The sequence below is a fragment of the Coregonus lavaretus genome (assembly GCF_964263955.1).
Source record: "Coregonus lavaretus genome assembly, chromosome: 13".
Lineage (NCBI taxonomy): Eukaryota > Metazoa > Chordata > Actinopteri > Salmoniformes > Salmonidae > Coregonus > Coregonus lavaretus.
The window spans coordinates 27951539-27968802 of record NC_140000.1 but is presented as its reverse complement, the minus strand read 5'-3'; the positions used below and the strand labels follow the sequence as shown (position 1 = coordinate 27968802).

The window sequence follows — 17264 nt, the reverse complement described above, 5'->3', positions numbered from 1 at the left end:
ACTGCACGCTTTGATATGGTAAGCGTCCCCATCCCCTGAGCCATTCATTATGCCACCACCTCTATGACTGCGGCTGCATCTCAAATAGCACCTTATCCCCTACATAGGGCACTACTTTTTCACCAGAGCCCTACGGGGAAATAGGGTACCATTTGGGACACAACGTGCCTCTCTCTCTTTGCACATAAGCCACTATATCTTTTGGCTTTATTGAATAAACCCCCATGGACGATCAGCTTCTTTCAGGGGGGTGGGGGGTACTTGACGCAACAAAAGCAACTGGTTATTTGGCGGTTATCAGATTAAGTTAGGGGAACGCTGGGGCAACATTGGAGGCAAACACTTAGATTTATCGCAAGGTGCACAGCTGTGCTTTTATCTGAGAGAAGTAGGCTCAAAAAGCATCAGGAAACAAAAAGCACCATTACACCATGCCACAGCAGGCCAGAGGTCCCCAGCACTAACAAAATGAGTTCCTACATCTTATCTGCTACAGTGAGTGTGCATTTCGGTTCAACTTAATTACTTTTAATAACAGTACTTTGAGTCTAGTAAGGCAAGGGCATATTATTAACTTCTGTTGATGCAAAGCTTTGAGGGCTAGCAGTAGAGGTAATTGCGTGCAGACTGTCTCGGGTTTCAACCTTGTGTAAATCTGAAGTATGGGGAGTGAGAAGGAGGGAGTGTGGGAGGAGGGAGTGAGAAGGAGGGAGTGTGGGAGGAGAGAAGAGGAAGGAGAAGCAAGGCTTCCAGTGTCCACAGAGGCAACATTTAAGAGCTGGCTTTGGATGGAGAATTATACAGCTCTCGCCTTCACTGCCTCAAAGGCACTCTGACTTGTCACAGTGAGAGTATGACAGACTGCACATTGCCCTCACACATCAAATATGAGACAGCATGAGTGTGACACTGACAAGGCCCACATGAGATCTTGGAACATTGACAGTGAGCAGCACAGTGGCCATGTTAATCTAGAACATGTATAGCATTGAGGAGTAGGAAAAAGATAATGCTATAGGGAACTTTTATAATGCTGGTGTCAAATAGACAATTATTTAGTGCAATAAATGCATACTTTCAGTTAATAACTGATCTTAGATAATTTACTAATGTCCCCAGTGATATGATATCAGTTTTGACATCTGTCATTGTTTGAATAGGATGGCGTAGTGCCAGTTAAGCCAATAAAACAGTGTGTGTGTGTGTGTGTGTATGTATGTGTGCATATTGAAGAGATCAACCGCACTACATTTCCCCTGTGGATGTGACTTAAATACGGTCCTCCTTCCCTTCATCTCCCCTAATGTTTCCCTGCATTGACACTCAACATCTAGGTCTGCTAGGCAGCAGCTAGAGCCATTAAATAATCATTAACTGAGTCCTGTTCCCTCCCTGTCCACATTAAGTATGCATTACACTCTACAGAGAGCCAAGAATGGACAACTCATATGGTCACAGGGCCAAACACATCTTCTTGGGCCAAAGTGGACAATTCATGCATTACTCAGCAGAGGCCTATCAAAATACTAAAACATACAGGGAGAAAATACGATCTTGTTTGAGGGGAAAAAAGGAAAACAATGGAACAATATAGCCTACATTTGAAGAAGACACAGTACGCTCCAGCTGTTGATACAGTATATAAATATGTACAAATTTGTGGAACAAACAGCTGACTGAAGACCGAACGGCCGGGCAGTCACGCAGTTGAGTCCGTTTATCCGGTAACATGGACACTACAACGTGATGAAACTTTGTTGCTCTTTGTTGAAACAAGCAAGGTGTTGTAGCAAATGAGTCTTCATTTGCTACAACACAGGCTTGGAACCTCACAGGCTTGGAACCTCTAACCCTGGCAACTTGACTGATAAACTCATTGGTACACTCACAATGGCTGCCTGGTACTGTAATGCAATCATTTCCATGGTAATGTAGAAAGTTCATTCAAAATATTTTTTGTAGAGAGGGTGATTGAGCGACAAACAGACACAATTGTTAAAATCAATCAAGGCAACAGGTCAAAACAGCAGGTCAAGGCAACAAGAACCACCACCACCACCACCACTACCACCATGGACACATAGGGTGTGGCTTACCTTGTATCTGGCCGAGCTTGTCTGGAGGGGGGATGGGTGAAAGGGAAGACAAGAGCAACTGTCAATCATGCAAAGCAGTGCACGTCGCCAGGATGTCACTAGAGCCAAGGACAGCGTGGCTTGTGTAACAAACAAACAAAAACACTCAAGCGGGTGACAGGCAGCCATCTTGACTGACAAAATAAATAGAGCCAGAGACTTGTTAAGGCAACTTGAAGCAGGGCATTGACATATGCTACCATCAATTGAAAACTAGTCTGTATCAATTGACGTTGGGTTAAACATATAAGTTCAGAGCTGGGGACCTTTAAAGCATTTGTGAGTTCAAACAAAAAGGGGTTAGCTAGGCTATTGTTTTAATAAAAAGCACATGAACATTTATTTGGAGCATGCACATTGAAAACTATTATGTGTCTTGAAAGCCAAATACTAAATCATCATTGGCTTGGTTTTCGTTCTCATTGAAGTACTCAGCTTGAGCCGCAGCCTAGGTTGGTTTGACGTTCATCAACGTTTTCCAAATGTTTCTGTGATACATGTGCACACCATCTGTAGGCCTGAAAAGAAAGCCAATGCCGACACAACCTAAAACAAAATCTGCCACCACCCCTTACCCCCCAACACTAGGGGGCATCCTCTCCCTGTGTACATAGTTTCCTCCTCTCAACCCCCATCTCAGCTTACCCAGATATTTGGCCTTCTCCTCTCTCCGCTCCTTGGCCAGCTTCTGTCTGTCCTCTGACTTCACTGCGTCTAGGGTGAGAACAAGAGAAAGAGTGAGAGAGAGGAAGTGAATGTGAGAGGTCATTGTACACAGAGAGAAGCCCCAATCCAGCCCCACAACTGCAGAGGGATAAAACGCTGGAAGCTGGCAGTCAAATCTGGCAACTATATCAGAGCCACATAGAGACTCCACTCTAGTATCTAATAGAAGTGAATGAGCAACGTGGAAAACACTCTGATTAGGACTGGTGGTTAGTCACACCATGGCACACCTTGGCTACAGTTTCCCGGTGAGTATTCATGAGTGAACACGTAATTGCATTCAGTGAAGTAATGGACCTACTCCTAGACAGGATATGGCTATAAACAGGGTTTAATTTTCCCTTGTGCCAAGTCAATAATGGTTTTTCAGCATTCAATTTAGCCGTTACTGACTTTTGAGGAAATGCATACCACATAAACAATCAAGGGTATGTTCTTTGTCCAACCTCGAGACAAAAACATTGTATATCAGAACAATCCATTTCTATAGAGGTCCTCTTCGATCTGCAAGCAGAGCTGTCTTGCAAGTTATTGTATATGTACAAAGTCTCTGATGGTGCTGCCTGGAAAAATGAGTGTGTATCTGTGTTACATTACTGAAAAAAGAGAGAGGAGTGTTGATTTATCTTTTCCTACTGTAACATCTCTGGTGTCTGCATTCCTCTGAGCACCTTAACTCATGCCTGGAAAGCATAGTCCTACTGTTACAGGAATTCTACTGCACCCCTTTGTTTAGTATAGATTATTTGTGGAACATTGCCCCTGACCCATAACCAATTACCAATTTAACCCCAATTGCTTTTGAACGATAATAATAATAATAAATATAATTAGATGATCATGTTGTATATGATTAATTGCATAATTATGACCTAAGCAAAACTCCCTGAATGAATACACCATACTGTAATTGTGATGTAATTCTCAAATGCCAAGCACCATTTACTACCTTTTCATGACAATTGATCAGCATTTAACTGGCCAAGTTGAATTCTACTGTATGTGTGAAGGTTTCGAGCATCATCTTCCATCCTTTCCTTCCATACACAGACCACATGTTCTACATCCATGTCACAATTCATACTTCAGTTGATTCTAACACATTCTAACACAATCATGAGAGTGCTGAAACAATCCACCAGATAGGGCAGAACAGCAGCAGCCTCCCTATAACATCCTCTGACCCACTTTGACACTAGGTCTGATTATGTATAGTGCTGTAAAAAGCTCTAGTGTGTGTGTGTGTGTGTGTGTGTGTGTGTGTGTGTGTGTGTGTGTAGGCCCTGACCATGACGATGAGTCACCCACAGGAGCCTCCAAGTTGACCCAGAAACACTGCAGCGTGTTTGGGTTCCAGACTGTTAGCAGCACACTCCTCAAATCTCAACAATATGATTTTCTCTCATCTGTTAAACTTGCCTTTTTGAAAGGAATAGAGGAGCAGTTTGATGCATAGCTCTCATGGCAGACTGTAAAGACAAAGTAGCTAGCTAGCGCACACAGGATTTGGTTCTGGGTTCCGAGTTCAATGCATAGGGAACTTTTGTCTGGGCATATCCAATAGGTATCCTTTAAATGGACCACTTCTCTCAATGGATGAAGATGGGACTGCTTTTCTGGCTATATAGTGCCTTCAGAAAGTATTCATATCCCTTGAATTATTCCACATTTTGTTGTGTTACAGCCTGAATTCAAAATTGATTAAATATTTTTAACAATCTCACCCATCTACACACAATAGCCCACAATGACAAAGTGAAAATATGTTTTTAGAAATATGTGCAAATTTATTGAAAAGGAAATACAGAAATATCTAATTTACATAAGTATTTCAAGCAGATTTAAGTCAAAACTAACTCGGCCACTTCACTGTCTTCTTCGTAAGTAAATCCAGTGTAGATTTGGCCTTGTGTTTTTGGTTATTGTCCTGTGTACAGGCTTCCTTCTTTTCACTCTTGTCAATTAGGTTAGTTAATATTGTGGAGTAATTACAATGTTGTTGATCCATCCTCAGTTTTCTCCTATCACATAAACTCTAACTGTTTTAAAGTCACCATTGGCCTCATGGTGAAATCCCTGAGAGGTTTCCTTCCTCTCCAGCAACTGAGTTAGGAAGGACGCCTTTATCTTTGTAGTGACTGGGTGTATTGATACACCATCCAAATCGTAATTAATAACTTGCTTAAATTAATATTCAATGTCTGCTTTTTATTATTATTACCCATCTACCAATAGGTGCCCTTCTTTGCGAGGCATTGGAAAACCTCCCTTGTCTTTGTGGTTGAATCTGTGTTTGAAATTCCCTGCTCGAATGAGGGCCCTTACAGATAATTGTATGTGTGGGGTACAGAGATGATGTTGTCATTCAGAAATAATGTTAAACACTATTATTTCATACAGGGGGAGTCCATGCAACTTATTATGTGACTTGTTGAGCAAATGTTTACTACTGAACTTATTTAGGCTTGCCATAACAAAGGGGTTGAATACTTATTGACTCAAGACGTCAGCTTTTCATTTTAAATGAATTTGTAAAAATGTCTAAAAACATAATTCCACTTTGACATTATGGGGTATTGTGTGTAGGCCATTGACAAAAAATCTCAATTTAATCAATTTTTAAGGCACTGTATTTATGTCCATGGGAAATCCACAATAAAGTTTTACAGTAAAAACCAAGTCTCCATAGCAACAAATAACAAGTGCCATGGAGAGGGCTTTGGGGGAGCTGTGTGTGTGTGTGTGTGTGTGTGTGTGTGTGTGTGTGTGTGTGTGTGTGTGCGACATGCGTGTGTACGTGTGTGGCTGAACTGAAGTAGTCATAGTGAAGAGTAAAATCCCTGGTCCTTTAAAGATCTCTTGAAAACACAGGGACCCTAACAACCTCCCAGGAGCAGGAGGCAAGGGACCGCCGCTGGCCAAGTGCCATGAGCTGTCAGACACGAGGCCGAGATGTGCCAAAGTTTAATTAAAGCGACCATTATGGAGGTAATGCTCTCAAAGGCATGCCTTGCCATTTAATTTAGCTAATTAAGAGCTGCAGAGTGTTTCTCATCCTTTTCCTCTTCCTCCTACCCGCAGGGTAAGATAAAACACAGAGGTAAGCTTGCATGACTGAGCAGAAAGGCAACCTAAAGGAGAGGAAGTGACAGAAGTCGTTTTAGAAGTTTGTTGACTTATTGGTGCTCAAACGCTTCTAACAGACCTTCCAGAGACATAACATTATACGCCTTATCATAAGCCACTACAAAGGCTCATACATGCTTATAACAGGTTATAAAGCATTATAACTGTAGGCTTTAAGTAAAGTGTTACCAATATCTTTTACATTACAAAAGCTGATCCAAGATCTGTTATCTACTGAGGGTCCTGCAGTTCAATTCCGACGTCACTAAAATGATCTCCTTGATCTGATCTGGCACACCAAAATCAGAATTCTAATTTGGCGTTACTGTGATCATTTCGGGAAATCAGTCAGTAGAACTATTTTGGTTCAGCTCTGCCACATCACGCTACGGTTAAATAGACCATGACCACAGTCAATAGATTAAAGGGCAGAGAGAAAGTAAGTTTATGTTCACAAAACCCCCCAAACACGTGTTTGCATGTGCTACATTAGCCAGCGCTCGGGGCAGGACAAGTAGTGGCATTGTGGAAACAAAGGTGGTGGTGGTGCAGCGGGTCAAGCTAGTCTAAATGCCCCCCTGGCATTTATGCCCCCCTGGCAAATGTGATGCCCAGTCAGGTTCATTCTTCCAACTTTCATTAGAGACCGGAGGTGATTAGCAAGCAGGCTAGCTATAGCCCTTTAGCGATTAGACTGTTAGTGAATAGCATTAGCCATCCACACAACATTACATCAGAAATTACAACAAAAATAACATTTAGGCTCAATTCTATAAACCCACAACAACACAATTCTAGCTTAAATGGATTTTGTCATGTGAGCTGTAAGCGCTGTAACTAACCCCCTGCACCAGGTCTATTGGATTTACCCCCAGCACTGAAAGCCTGTGGTCAGGATAATCCTGGACTGAACCATTTTGTTTTCCCGAGGGGTCGGATGATATCACCTGGGCACTGAGGTAATAGATCAATAATCACAGGGCACTGCTGAAGATAGCCTTTATTACACAACCATGGACATCGATTGCTGTGTTCCTACCCCTGAAAATGGTCATAAGCTACTTCAAATGCTCTATGGTAGATAGAAACACATACTAATGGGAAGCCATGTTCACACCATTTCCTTTATTACCGGTAACACCACAGTATAGGGAGACTTACCTTTATTAGGTTTGGGGCTAGGACTTGAGCCAGGCATGGGCGACGTTGGTGTAGCAGGTGACTTCGGGATGACGTCCAGTTTCGTGGGGGTCCCCACTCTCCTTTCCTTGTCCTTTTTCGTGATGGTTTCCATTATCTGGGCTGCGCCTGTTTTATGGGGGCCTGTCACCCCCTCAGTGTATTCCTTTGTGGCGTTTGCGTCCTGAGCCAGGTGGGGAGCTGGTCGGAGAACGAGAGAAAAAGAAGCCAGGTGAGAAAAGTGTGAAGCGTAACACACCACAGTATAGAGATGGAATTAAACCTGTCCTCATTCCAAAGCAACAGCTTGTCTGGAGGTGGGTCTGAGTGAGGTATTGCTCTACTTCATAGTCTCTAGAAGGTAACAGGTGCAACAGGTAGAGTCAAGGTCTATTAGGAAACCCCTTCTCCATGGGATAACTTTATATAGCATACTGCTTATGATCATAAAATGCTTAGGATCATAATGCACATACCTGCAGTTTCCTGTACATACATACTGTACCAGCAAGTCATAGTATGAGATCAACAGAGAACACAGGCATTGTGCATTGTGGTCTCTGCTGAGCTACTCAACTAACTCTCAGCTTCAATAATGTAAAACAATAAAACACACAACAATGATAAAGCACAGCATGACAAAAACAATATGATACATCTCACCCACTGGCAAACCTTGAAGTCTAAATGACACAAGATATGCTTAATCCACTAGCACTCTAATAGTTACAAGATCTCCGTTCTCTGGTCTGGTTCTCTAACTTTACCCCACACTCCTCTCTCAGAACGACCGGCTGATTTATCGACAGTCAGGGCTGAGTGAATTCTCTCCCTGGCAGAACAAAACAAGGTAATTGCCTCTCTGCCTCTTGATGATTCTACCGGGGAGGAACAGATTTATTTAGTGAGAGGAGGGGGAAAATACATGCAGGTTCCTCTCTTTATGACAAAGGTGATCATAAATTTAGCCAAACATACATTTTTTAAAAGGTGTAATCTGTAGTTTCATACTAAAAAGTATTGTCTGGTCTTTTTGAGTAAACTGAACACTGATTAGGTGGCTTACGTGGCACCATGTTTGTTATTGTGTGTGTACAGTTTAATTGGACCTTGATTGTGTATGCATTTCATCCTGTGACCACGTAAGACAATGGAATTACAGGTTGCACCTGCAAAAACCTTTAGAATTAGAAACAGTTGGACAGGGTGTTGGTTGCGAGAGCTCTACGGCTGGGTCAGTGGCTCAGTGGCAGTGTGACTCACACTTGGCAGCTTGAGCCTGAAGCTCCCTGCTCAAACATAACTTTGCCCAGGCTTTGGAGGCCTCACAAAGGCCTAGGGGGAAATATTTTGCTCCTTTGTCCACTCAGCACTGTCGCCCTACATTCCCTATGCAACATTCAGCATTGAGCCGAGTTTCTTCCACATAGTCTCTCAGGGTAAACGCTGGGGCAACGTGCTTTAAATTATTCATCCAGGGCTAAAAACAATGATGGTGGAGAAAGTATGTCACAAAGGTCCATAGACAGGAGATTTACTCTCTTCTGTGCAACACAGTGGCAAGTATGATAATGCCACACAGTGCAGCAATGCTGGAAGAAGCAAATAGTGTATGATTCTAGTTGCATGTAGCCTATAGAGTATAGCTATATTGTTTTGAATTGTACTCTGATACTGAACAGTAGGTGTATAGAAATTGAATGACTAGAACGGACATTCTATTTCTATGGGAACAGGCCTCCTCCATATTGACATGTTATTCTCAGTCACCTGCCATCTGTTGTACAGTCTACCTGGCATAGAGAGACACACACAGCTAACCAGACCTCCTCCATCACATACACTAGGTATTTTGGGGGGACGCTGGCAGGCACCTGGCAGAGCGAAACCTGTGTGAATTATACATGTTATGGTCTGCTTGAGGAAGTGATGAAAATAAGACTGGCATTCAGGCAACCTGCTGCTTAGCTCCACAGAGAAGAGAGTGGATGGGCATGGGTAGCCAACCAAGTCAACAGTGAGGACCAATGCATTATTACCACAAAAAAGAAGGACCCACTCCATGAAGCATATTGTATATCAATATCAACACCATTTGACATTTCAACTTTTAATTTGAATTGATTCACAACATCCGAGAGTGCTACTTTCATACATTTATGTTACAAGAAGCATTCTAGTCCCTCCTAGCTACTCCTCTAGTCATAACTGACTGAGCTCTTCGGCATCCCTCTGTTGACTGAGACATCAGACCTCATGGAAAAGACAAGCCAGAGCTCAGCTCATATCATCAGTTATGGAATGAGCATTTACTCTGATGACCCTTAGTTGCACATCAGCTGCCTGAGAGAGCGAGAGCGAGAGCGAGAGCGAGAGCGAGAGCGAGAGCGAGAGCGAGAGCGAGAGAGAGAGAGAGAGAGAGAGAGAGAGAGAGAGAGAGAGAGAGAGCGAGAGAGAGAGAGAGAGAGAGAGAGAGAGAGAGAGAGAGAGAGAGAGAGAGAGAGAGAGAGGGAGAGAGAGAGAGAGAGAGCGAGAGAGAGAGAGAGAGAGAGAGAGAGAGCGAGAGAGTGCGCTGGCATGCAAGATGAGCTGAGACGAGTCTATGAAGGAGCTCAGCTGAGACGAGACAGATACACTGCGGTCCCCTTCTCAAAGCCTGCCACTGTTAAATAAGTACTGGGCCAGCGATGTGGATGTGCTCAGTGATGTACTCAGAGAGAGAGAGAGGAGCCATTGTTGGGGTCTCTGTATGGCAACGGGCCTGCTGCCAAACACACTGCAATGACAGGGAGAAGAGTCAGAGGGGAAGATATATAGAGAGGGGGAAACAGAACGAGGGCAGAGAGAGAGGACAGAGAGAGAGATATATAAAAGGGGGGATATATGGAGAAAAGGAGAGAGAAACAGAAAGAGGGACAGAGTAAGAGTGTGCAGAGGATGGCAACTAGAATCCCTCATCATAAGGGGATTTAGTGGGTGATCATGGGCGTTGGCCAACTTGGATGCATACCACAAACCCATGTGAAACCAAACAAACAAGTGAAAATAAGTTAAACCAAAACACAAAGCCTAGCCTACACAGAATTAAAACATGTACTGACAGAAGAACATAGAGTGAAGGAATAACACAACTTCCCCATTCGAGAACAAAAATGTCGGAGTCCATATATAATTGGGGGTTTGTGACTATTTTGGCTAAAGCCGAATGGGTGAAGTCACTCTCCAGTCTCCACCACCCAAAATTACCACCACTGGACTTCCTTTTCCTTCCCCCTCTTTCCTTCCTCTTATGCTCTGACATGTGGGAGGCTGTGATGTCATCCACATGGGACAGTTACAAATCTGGAACTATGTAATGATCAACCTAACACCTCTTTCCACCCTGGCTCCGTCACAGACTGCAGGCAAAGACCGACCACATCTCAATGGATCAAACTGACTCACAAGAAGGAGACAAAGTGCCCCAAAGAGACAACATCACAATGCCACAAAACCAACTCCTGATGTGCCCTTTTGAGTGGATGAGAGAGCGCTAAATTACATATTTTACTAAGAATGAAAGTTGCGGGAAAGTTTTCAATACACTTTAACAATAGCTATGATTGCTTTTATATTAAAAGATCAAATGCAAAGCAATCTGCCTATTCGAGATTTGCTGAGTCCCTGCCTCTCTGTGACCTGGTCAGAAAATTGCAGTCGTATTGAGCAAAGTAATTAAAAACTTTTGTTGTGAACCCCAGCCCACACATCACACAACCACAACACTGGTAGATGAAAAAAATACATTGAACCTTTCTTTTTTATTACTATTACCCTACTTGAAATACAGTCGCACACGTACGTGTTACATTCCCTGGGCTAGATATGGCGAGGTAGAATCCAAAGGTCACAGCCAGTGCAGTCTTGACAGACAGGTAGTGTTGCTCTCATATACCCCTGAGGGAGCATATCATAGCATATTTTATTTATTTCATCTTTATTTAACCAGGTAAGCCAGTTGAGAACAAGTTCTCATTTACAACTGGCCAAGATAAAGCAAAGCAGTGCGATAAAAACAACAACAGAGTTACATATGGGGTAAAACAAAACATAAAGTCAAAAATACAACAGAAAATATATATACAGTGTGTGCAAATGTAGCAAGTTATGGAGGTAAGGCAATAAATAGGCTATAGTGCAAAATAATTAGTATTAACAATGGAATGAAAAAAAAAAAAAAATGAATGATAGATGTGCAAGAGATGATGTGCAAATAGAGATACTGGGGTGCAAATGAGCAAAATAAATAACAATATGGGGATGAGGTAGTTGGGTGGGCTAATTTCAGATGTGCTGTGTACAGGTGCAGTGATCAGTAAGGTGCTCTGACAACTGATGTTTAAAGTTAGTGAGGGAGTCTCCAGCTTCAGAGATTTTTGCAATTCGTTCCAGTCATTGGCAGCAGAGAACTGGAAGGAATGGCGGCCAAAGGAGGTGTTAGCTTTGGGGATGGCCAGTGAGATATACCTGCTGGAGCACATACTACGGGTGGGTGTTGCTATGGTGACCAATGAGCTAAGATAAGGTGGGGATTTGCCAAGCAGTGATTTATAGATGGCCTGGAGCCAGTGGGTTTGGCGACGAATATGTAGTGAGGACCAGCCAACAAGAGCGTACAGGTCACAGTGGTGGGTAGTATATGGGGCTTTGGTGACAAAACGGATGGCACTGTGATAGACTACATCCAATTTGCTGAGTAGGGTGTTGGAGGCTATTTTGTAAATGACATCGCCGAAGTCAAGGATCGGTAGGATAGTCAGTTTTACGAGGGCATGTTTGGCAGCATGAGTGAAGGAGGCTTTGTTGCGAAATAGGAAGCCGATTCTAGATTTAACTTTGGATTGGAGATTCTTAATGTGAGTCTGGAAGGAGAGTTTACAGTCTAACCAGAAACCTAGGTATTTGTAGTTGTCCACATACTCTAGGTCAGACCCGTCGAGAGTAGTGATTCTAGTCGGGTGGGCGGGTGCCAGCAGCGTTCGATTGAAGAGCATGCATTTCGTTTTACTAGTGTTTAAGAGCAGTTGGAGGCTACTGAAGGAGTGTTGTATGGCATTGAAGCTCGTTTGGAGGTTTGTTAACAGTGTCCAATGAAGGGCCAGATGTATACAAAATGGTGTCGTCTGCGTAGAGGTGGATCTGAGAGTCACCAGCAGCAAGAGCGACATCATTGATATACACAGAGAAAAGAGTCGGCCCAAGAATTGAACCCTGTGGCACCCCCATAGAGACTGCCATAGGTCCAGTCAACAGGCCCTCCGATTTGACACATTGAACTCTATCTGAGAAGTAGTTGGTGAACCAGGCGAGGCAGTCATTTGAGAAACCAAGGTTATTTAGTCTGCCAATAAGAATGCGGTGGTTGACAGAGTCGAAAGCCTTGGCCAGGTCGATGAAGACGGCTGCACAGTACTGTCTATATTCGATTGCGGTTATAATATCATTTAGGATCTTGAGCGTGGCTGAGGTGCACCCATGACCAGCTCGGAAACCGGATTGCATAGCGGAGAAGGTACGGTGGGATTCGAAATGGTCGGTGACCTGTTTGTTAACTTGGCTTTCAAAAGCTTTCAAAAAGGCAGGGCAGGATGGATATAGGTCTGTAACAGTTTGGATCTAGAGTGTCACCCCCTTTGAAGAGGGGGATGACCACGGCAGCTTTCCAATCTCTGGGGATCTCAGACGTTACGAAAGAGAGGTTGAACAGGCTAATAATAGGGGTTACGACAATTTCGGCGGCTAGTTTTAGAAAGAAAGGGTCCAGATTGTCTAGCCCAGATGATTTGTAGGGGTCCAGATTTTGCAGCTCTTTCAGAACATCAGCTGTCTGAATTTGTGTGATGGAGAAGCGGGGGGGGGGCCATGGGCAAGTTGCAGCGGAGGGTGCAGAGCTGGTGGCCTGGGTAGTGGTATCCAGGTGGAAAGCATGGCCAGCCGTAGCAAAATGCTTGTTGAAATTCTCGATTATTGTAGATTTATCGGTGGTGATAGTGTTTCCTAGCCTCAGTGCAGTGGGCAGCTGGGAGGAGGTGCTCTTATTCTCCATGGACTTTACAGTGTCCCAAAACGTTTTGGAGTTAGTGCTACAGGATGCAAATTTCTGTTTGAAAAAGCTAGCCTTTGCTTTCCTGACTGCTTGTGTATATTGGTTCCTGACTTCTCTGAAAAGTTGCATATCGCGGGGGCTATTTGATGCTAATGCAGTACGCCACAGGATGTTTTTGTGATGGTCAAGGGCAGTCAAGTCTGAGGAGAACCAGGGGCTATATCTGTTCTTAGTTCTGTATTTTTTGAATGGTGCATGTTTATTTATTTAAGATTGAGAGGAAATTACTTTTAAAAGAACAACCAGGCATCCTCTACTGACGGAATAAGATCTATATCCATCCAGGATACCTGGGCCAGGTCAATTAGGAAGGCCTGCTCACTAAAATGTTTTAGGGCGCGTTTGACAGTGATGAGGGGTGGTCGTTTGACAGCGGACCCGTTACGGACGCAGGCAATAAGGCAGTGATCGCTGAGATCCTGGTTGAAGACAGCGGAGGTGTATTTAGAGGGTAAGTTAGTCAGGATGATATCTATGAGGGTACCCATGTTTACGGATTTAGGGTTGTACCTGGTAGGTTCGTTGATAATTTGTGTGAGATTGAGGGCATCTAGTTTGGATTGTAGGATGGCCGGGGTGTTAAGCATATCCCAATTTAGGTCACCAAGCAGTACGAACTCTGAGGATAAATGGGGGGCAATCAATTCACATATGGTATCCAGGGCACAGCTGGGGGCTGAGGGGGGTCTGTAGCAAGCGGCAACAGTAAGACTTATTTCTGGAAAGGTGGATTTTTAGAAGTAGAAGCTCAAACTGTTTGGGCACATACTCATGAGCACCTGAGGACTATTGTCATAAAGAACACAATGGGTAGCAGCGCTGAGTGCGACCGCTCTGATAATCTGTATGATATATACAATGTAGTGTCTATGATATAAATGTGCAAGAATTCCGGTCTGGAGGCGCAGTGTGTAGGCTGAATACAAATGAAACCTTAAACTACTAAGCGTAAGAGTTGGTGGAAATGAGAAGAGAAGAGGTGTTGTTTTGTGTTGAGCTGCAGGCCAGGGGAGGTTTGGCTGATTAATTTTCCATGGTGTTTCGGTGCAGTGGAGAGAAATTAGGGTCATGATGGAAGTGATATTCTGGCTGCCTGCAGCCCTGAACTTTCGGACAACAGAGAAGGGATGGCTGATAGAAGGACCAAGAGAGAAGACACTATTGGTCTCACTGAATAATATTCTATGGTATTGACATTTAGTCATCTGTGCCCATACTCTCAGAGTAGGATCTGTTTGGACTTTAATATTATAATGAATAAGATTACATGGACAAACAGGGCCTGATCCTAGATCAACACTGCTACTCTGAGATGCTTTATGAATATGGGCACTGAGCAACAAGCCTGGTCACCCCATGCCAGTTACCCTGACAGCAAACAGAATTGGGGCACAGCACAGCAACTAAATGTTAGCACGCTACCTGCAATTTAACACACTGTGCTTTTCAAAATGCAAATCCAATACTTGCACAGGTGTCCTCAATGAATTCCGACATAACCATTACTCGATTGACTGTCGAGTAACCATTCAAATACTGCCTTCTGACGTAGGACAGTGACCCAAGACATCTGAGGGTAAAACGTCTAAAACAACTTCTAAAAAGTTAATGCAATAAGCATGTTATGAGGTAGACACTGCTGTCCAACTGTGTGTGTATTCAAGTGTGAATTGTCTTACAAATAACTGTTTCACATTCATTTAGTCACATTATTACGCACAGAATAAACTGAAACTTTGTTGAGTGAGCAGTAGGCACGTTCTTTGTTTGGTCTCGCTACATTTTGAAGAGACCAAATACAGTACCTTGAGGCACTCCCTTTCCATTACCTTCACACTACTATACTGTCTCCCCTAAATCTTTCTACCCTGGGAGCACCTACAGTCAAAAACCATTACAGCACCTTTCTCCCTTCCGAGGCGGTCACCATTTACATTATTCATAATGCATAAATCAATCCATAGTCACCACTCAGATACTTTTCCACAGCCACCTCTCTACTCAACACAGAAAATCCCAAGGCAATGCATTTACAGTGCACTTCAATGCTTGATAACAGCATTTTACACACGCGTACGCACGCACACCAACCTAATACATTTTTATGCTTCTTGGAGTGGTCCTACCACTAACAGCCTCCTTGCACAGACCCAGAGAAGTGCCACTAGAATCAGTCTATCTAATGAACACTATGCCACTGCAGATTTCCATGGTGAGTGGTCTCTACTTTCTATCAAACCTGGGTTCAAATGCTACTTGAAATCTTTCAAATACTTTGAGAATTTACTTTGAGAATTTGCCTGCCTGGAGTGCAAGATGGGCAGCGTTTGCACTTTTGCGACTTTTCTAATGGTACCATTATGCCAGGCAAGCTCAATCAAACACAGCTAAAGTATTTTAAATGCTTTCGAATAGTATTTGAGCCTAGGTCTGCTATGGGTAGATAGAGACAAACAGTGAAAAGCAGAGGGTTGAGCAGGCCAGGCCAGGGCCTAGAAAGTGGGACAGACAAGTTTCAGGAATCTGAGGCATGCTGGTCATGTACACTGGGGTGTCCAGTACACACTGTCTGTCTGTGTGTCTGCCACTTACTCCATGACCTAGCTATCTAGGCACTCTGTGTCCTCATGCCCTGCGTGTGTCAAACAGTGTCTGTGATCTTGTGTGTATATCCCTGCAAGACACAGAAGACAGGAAAGCTACTGTAACACTCAAAACCCAATACAAACGCTGCAAAGATCACATAGGCACAATCGTATTACACACAAACAACCACACTCATTGAATTAAATCTTACATCTTATCTTAAATGACAGGTTAAGAATCAACAGGCCGCAGAGCAGCTCTAATATGTCTCACTGTGTCTTCCTGTCGGAGACAGAGGAGGACAGAGGAGTGTTGTGGTTCCAAAATAAGATATGTAGAGCTCTATGTTAAATGGCCATTTCCGATCACCTCACTTATTTATGGTATGCCATCTAAGCCAAGCCTATTACTGCCAGGAACCACAAAAGCTCTCCAGGGAGAGACCAGTGACCAAATGTGCATGCTCAGGGCAAGGGAGTACTAATGCTATATTACTGAATGTCATATCAAATCAAATGCTTCGGAAACAACAGGTGAAGAATAACAGTGAAATGCTGTTACAACAATGCAGAGAGAAAAAAAGAGGAAGAATATAAAAATAATAACACAAGGAATAAATACACGAGTAACGATAACTTGGTTATATACACGGGGTACCAGTACCGAGTTGATGTGCAGGGGTACGAGGTAATTGAGGTAGATATGTACATATAGGTAGGGATAAACTAAAGTCACTAGGCAACAGGATAGATAATAAACACTAGGAGCAGCATATGTGATGAGTCAAAAGAGTTAGCGCAAAAAGGGTCAATGCAGATAGATAAATAGTTCACCAATAGCTAGCTACCTGGACTAACTATTTAGCAGTCGTATGGCTTGGGGGTAGAAGATGTAAGAGGGTCATGTTGGTTCCAGACTTGATGCATCAGTACTGCTACTGCACAGCAAGCGGAGAGAACAGTCTATGACATGGGTGGCTGGAGTCTTCAACCATTTTTAGGGCCTTCCTCTGACACCGCCTTGTATAGAGGTCTTGGATGGCAGGGAGCTCGGCCCCAGTGAAATACTGGGCCGTACGCACCACCCTCTGTAAAAATGTTCCCTCTAAGCTGCACACGCAGGTGCAGAAGACATATCAGCCCACAGAGAGAGAAGCATGAGATTGAACTTCATTCAACTTTCTAGAGCAGTGGTCACCAACCAGTCAATCGTGACCTCCCAAGGCATTCCTAGTGGATCGTCCAATATTTCTGTAAAGACGCAACGATGAACCCTTGTGTTCCTATTTTTTTTATTAATCTTGGGCTGTTAGCGGTAGGTGCACCTGATTCAGTTACCCTGTGTGCCGGGTAGGCGAACTGTTGCCA

At 43.5% G+C, this 17264-nt stretch overlaps 1 protein-coding gene across 11 annotated transcripts in view; it reads right to left on the bottom strand.

The window, feature by feature from the left end:
* Positions 1 to 17264, bottom strand: part of LOC311140423 (uncharacterized protein) — a 61812-nt gene that overhangs the window by 22461 nt on the left and 22087 nt on the right. For 6 of the 11 annotated variants that reach the window (XM_084175470.1, XM_084175473.1, XM_084175471.1 and 3 more), the window contains exons 2-3: positions 7149 to 7367; positions 2781 to 2849 (exon numbers count right to left, since the gene is read on the bottom strand). In XM_084175470.1, coding sequence (XP_084031596.1) covers positions 2781 to 2849; positions 7149 to 7367 — 288 coding nt within the window. Of the gene's footprint in view, positions 1 to 2096; positions 2118 to 2780; positions 2850 to 7148; positions 7368 to 17264 lie in introns of all 11 variants that reach the window. The other 5 variants (XM_084175466.1, XM_084175472.1, XM_084175469.1 and 2 more) reach the window with 1 other exon arrangement.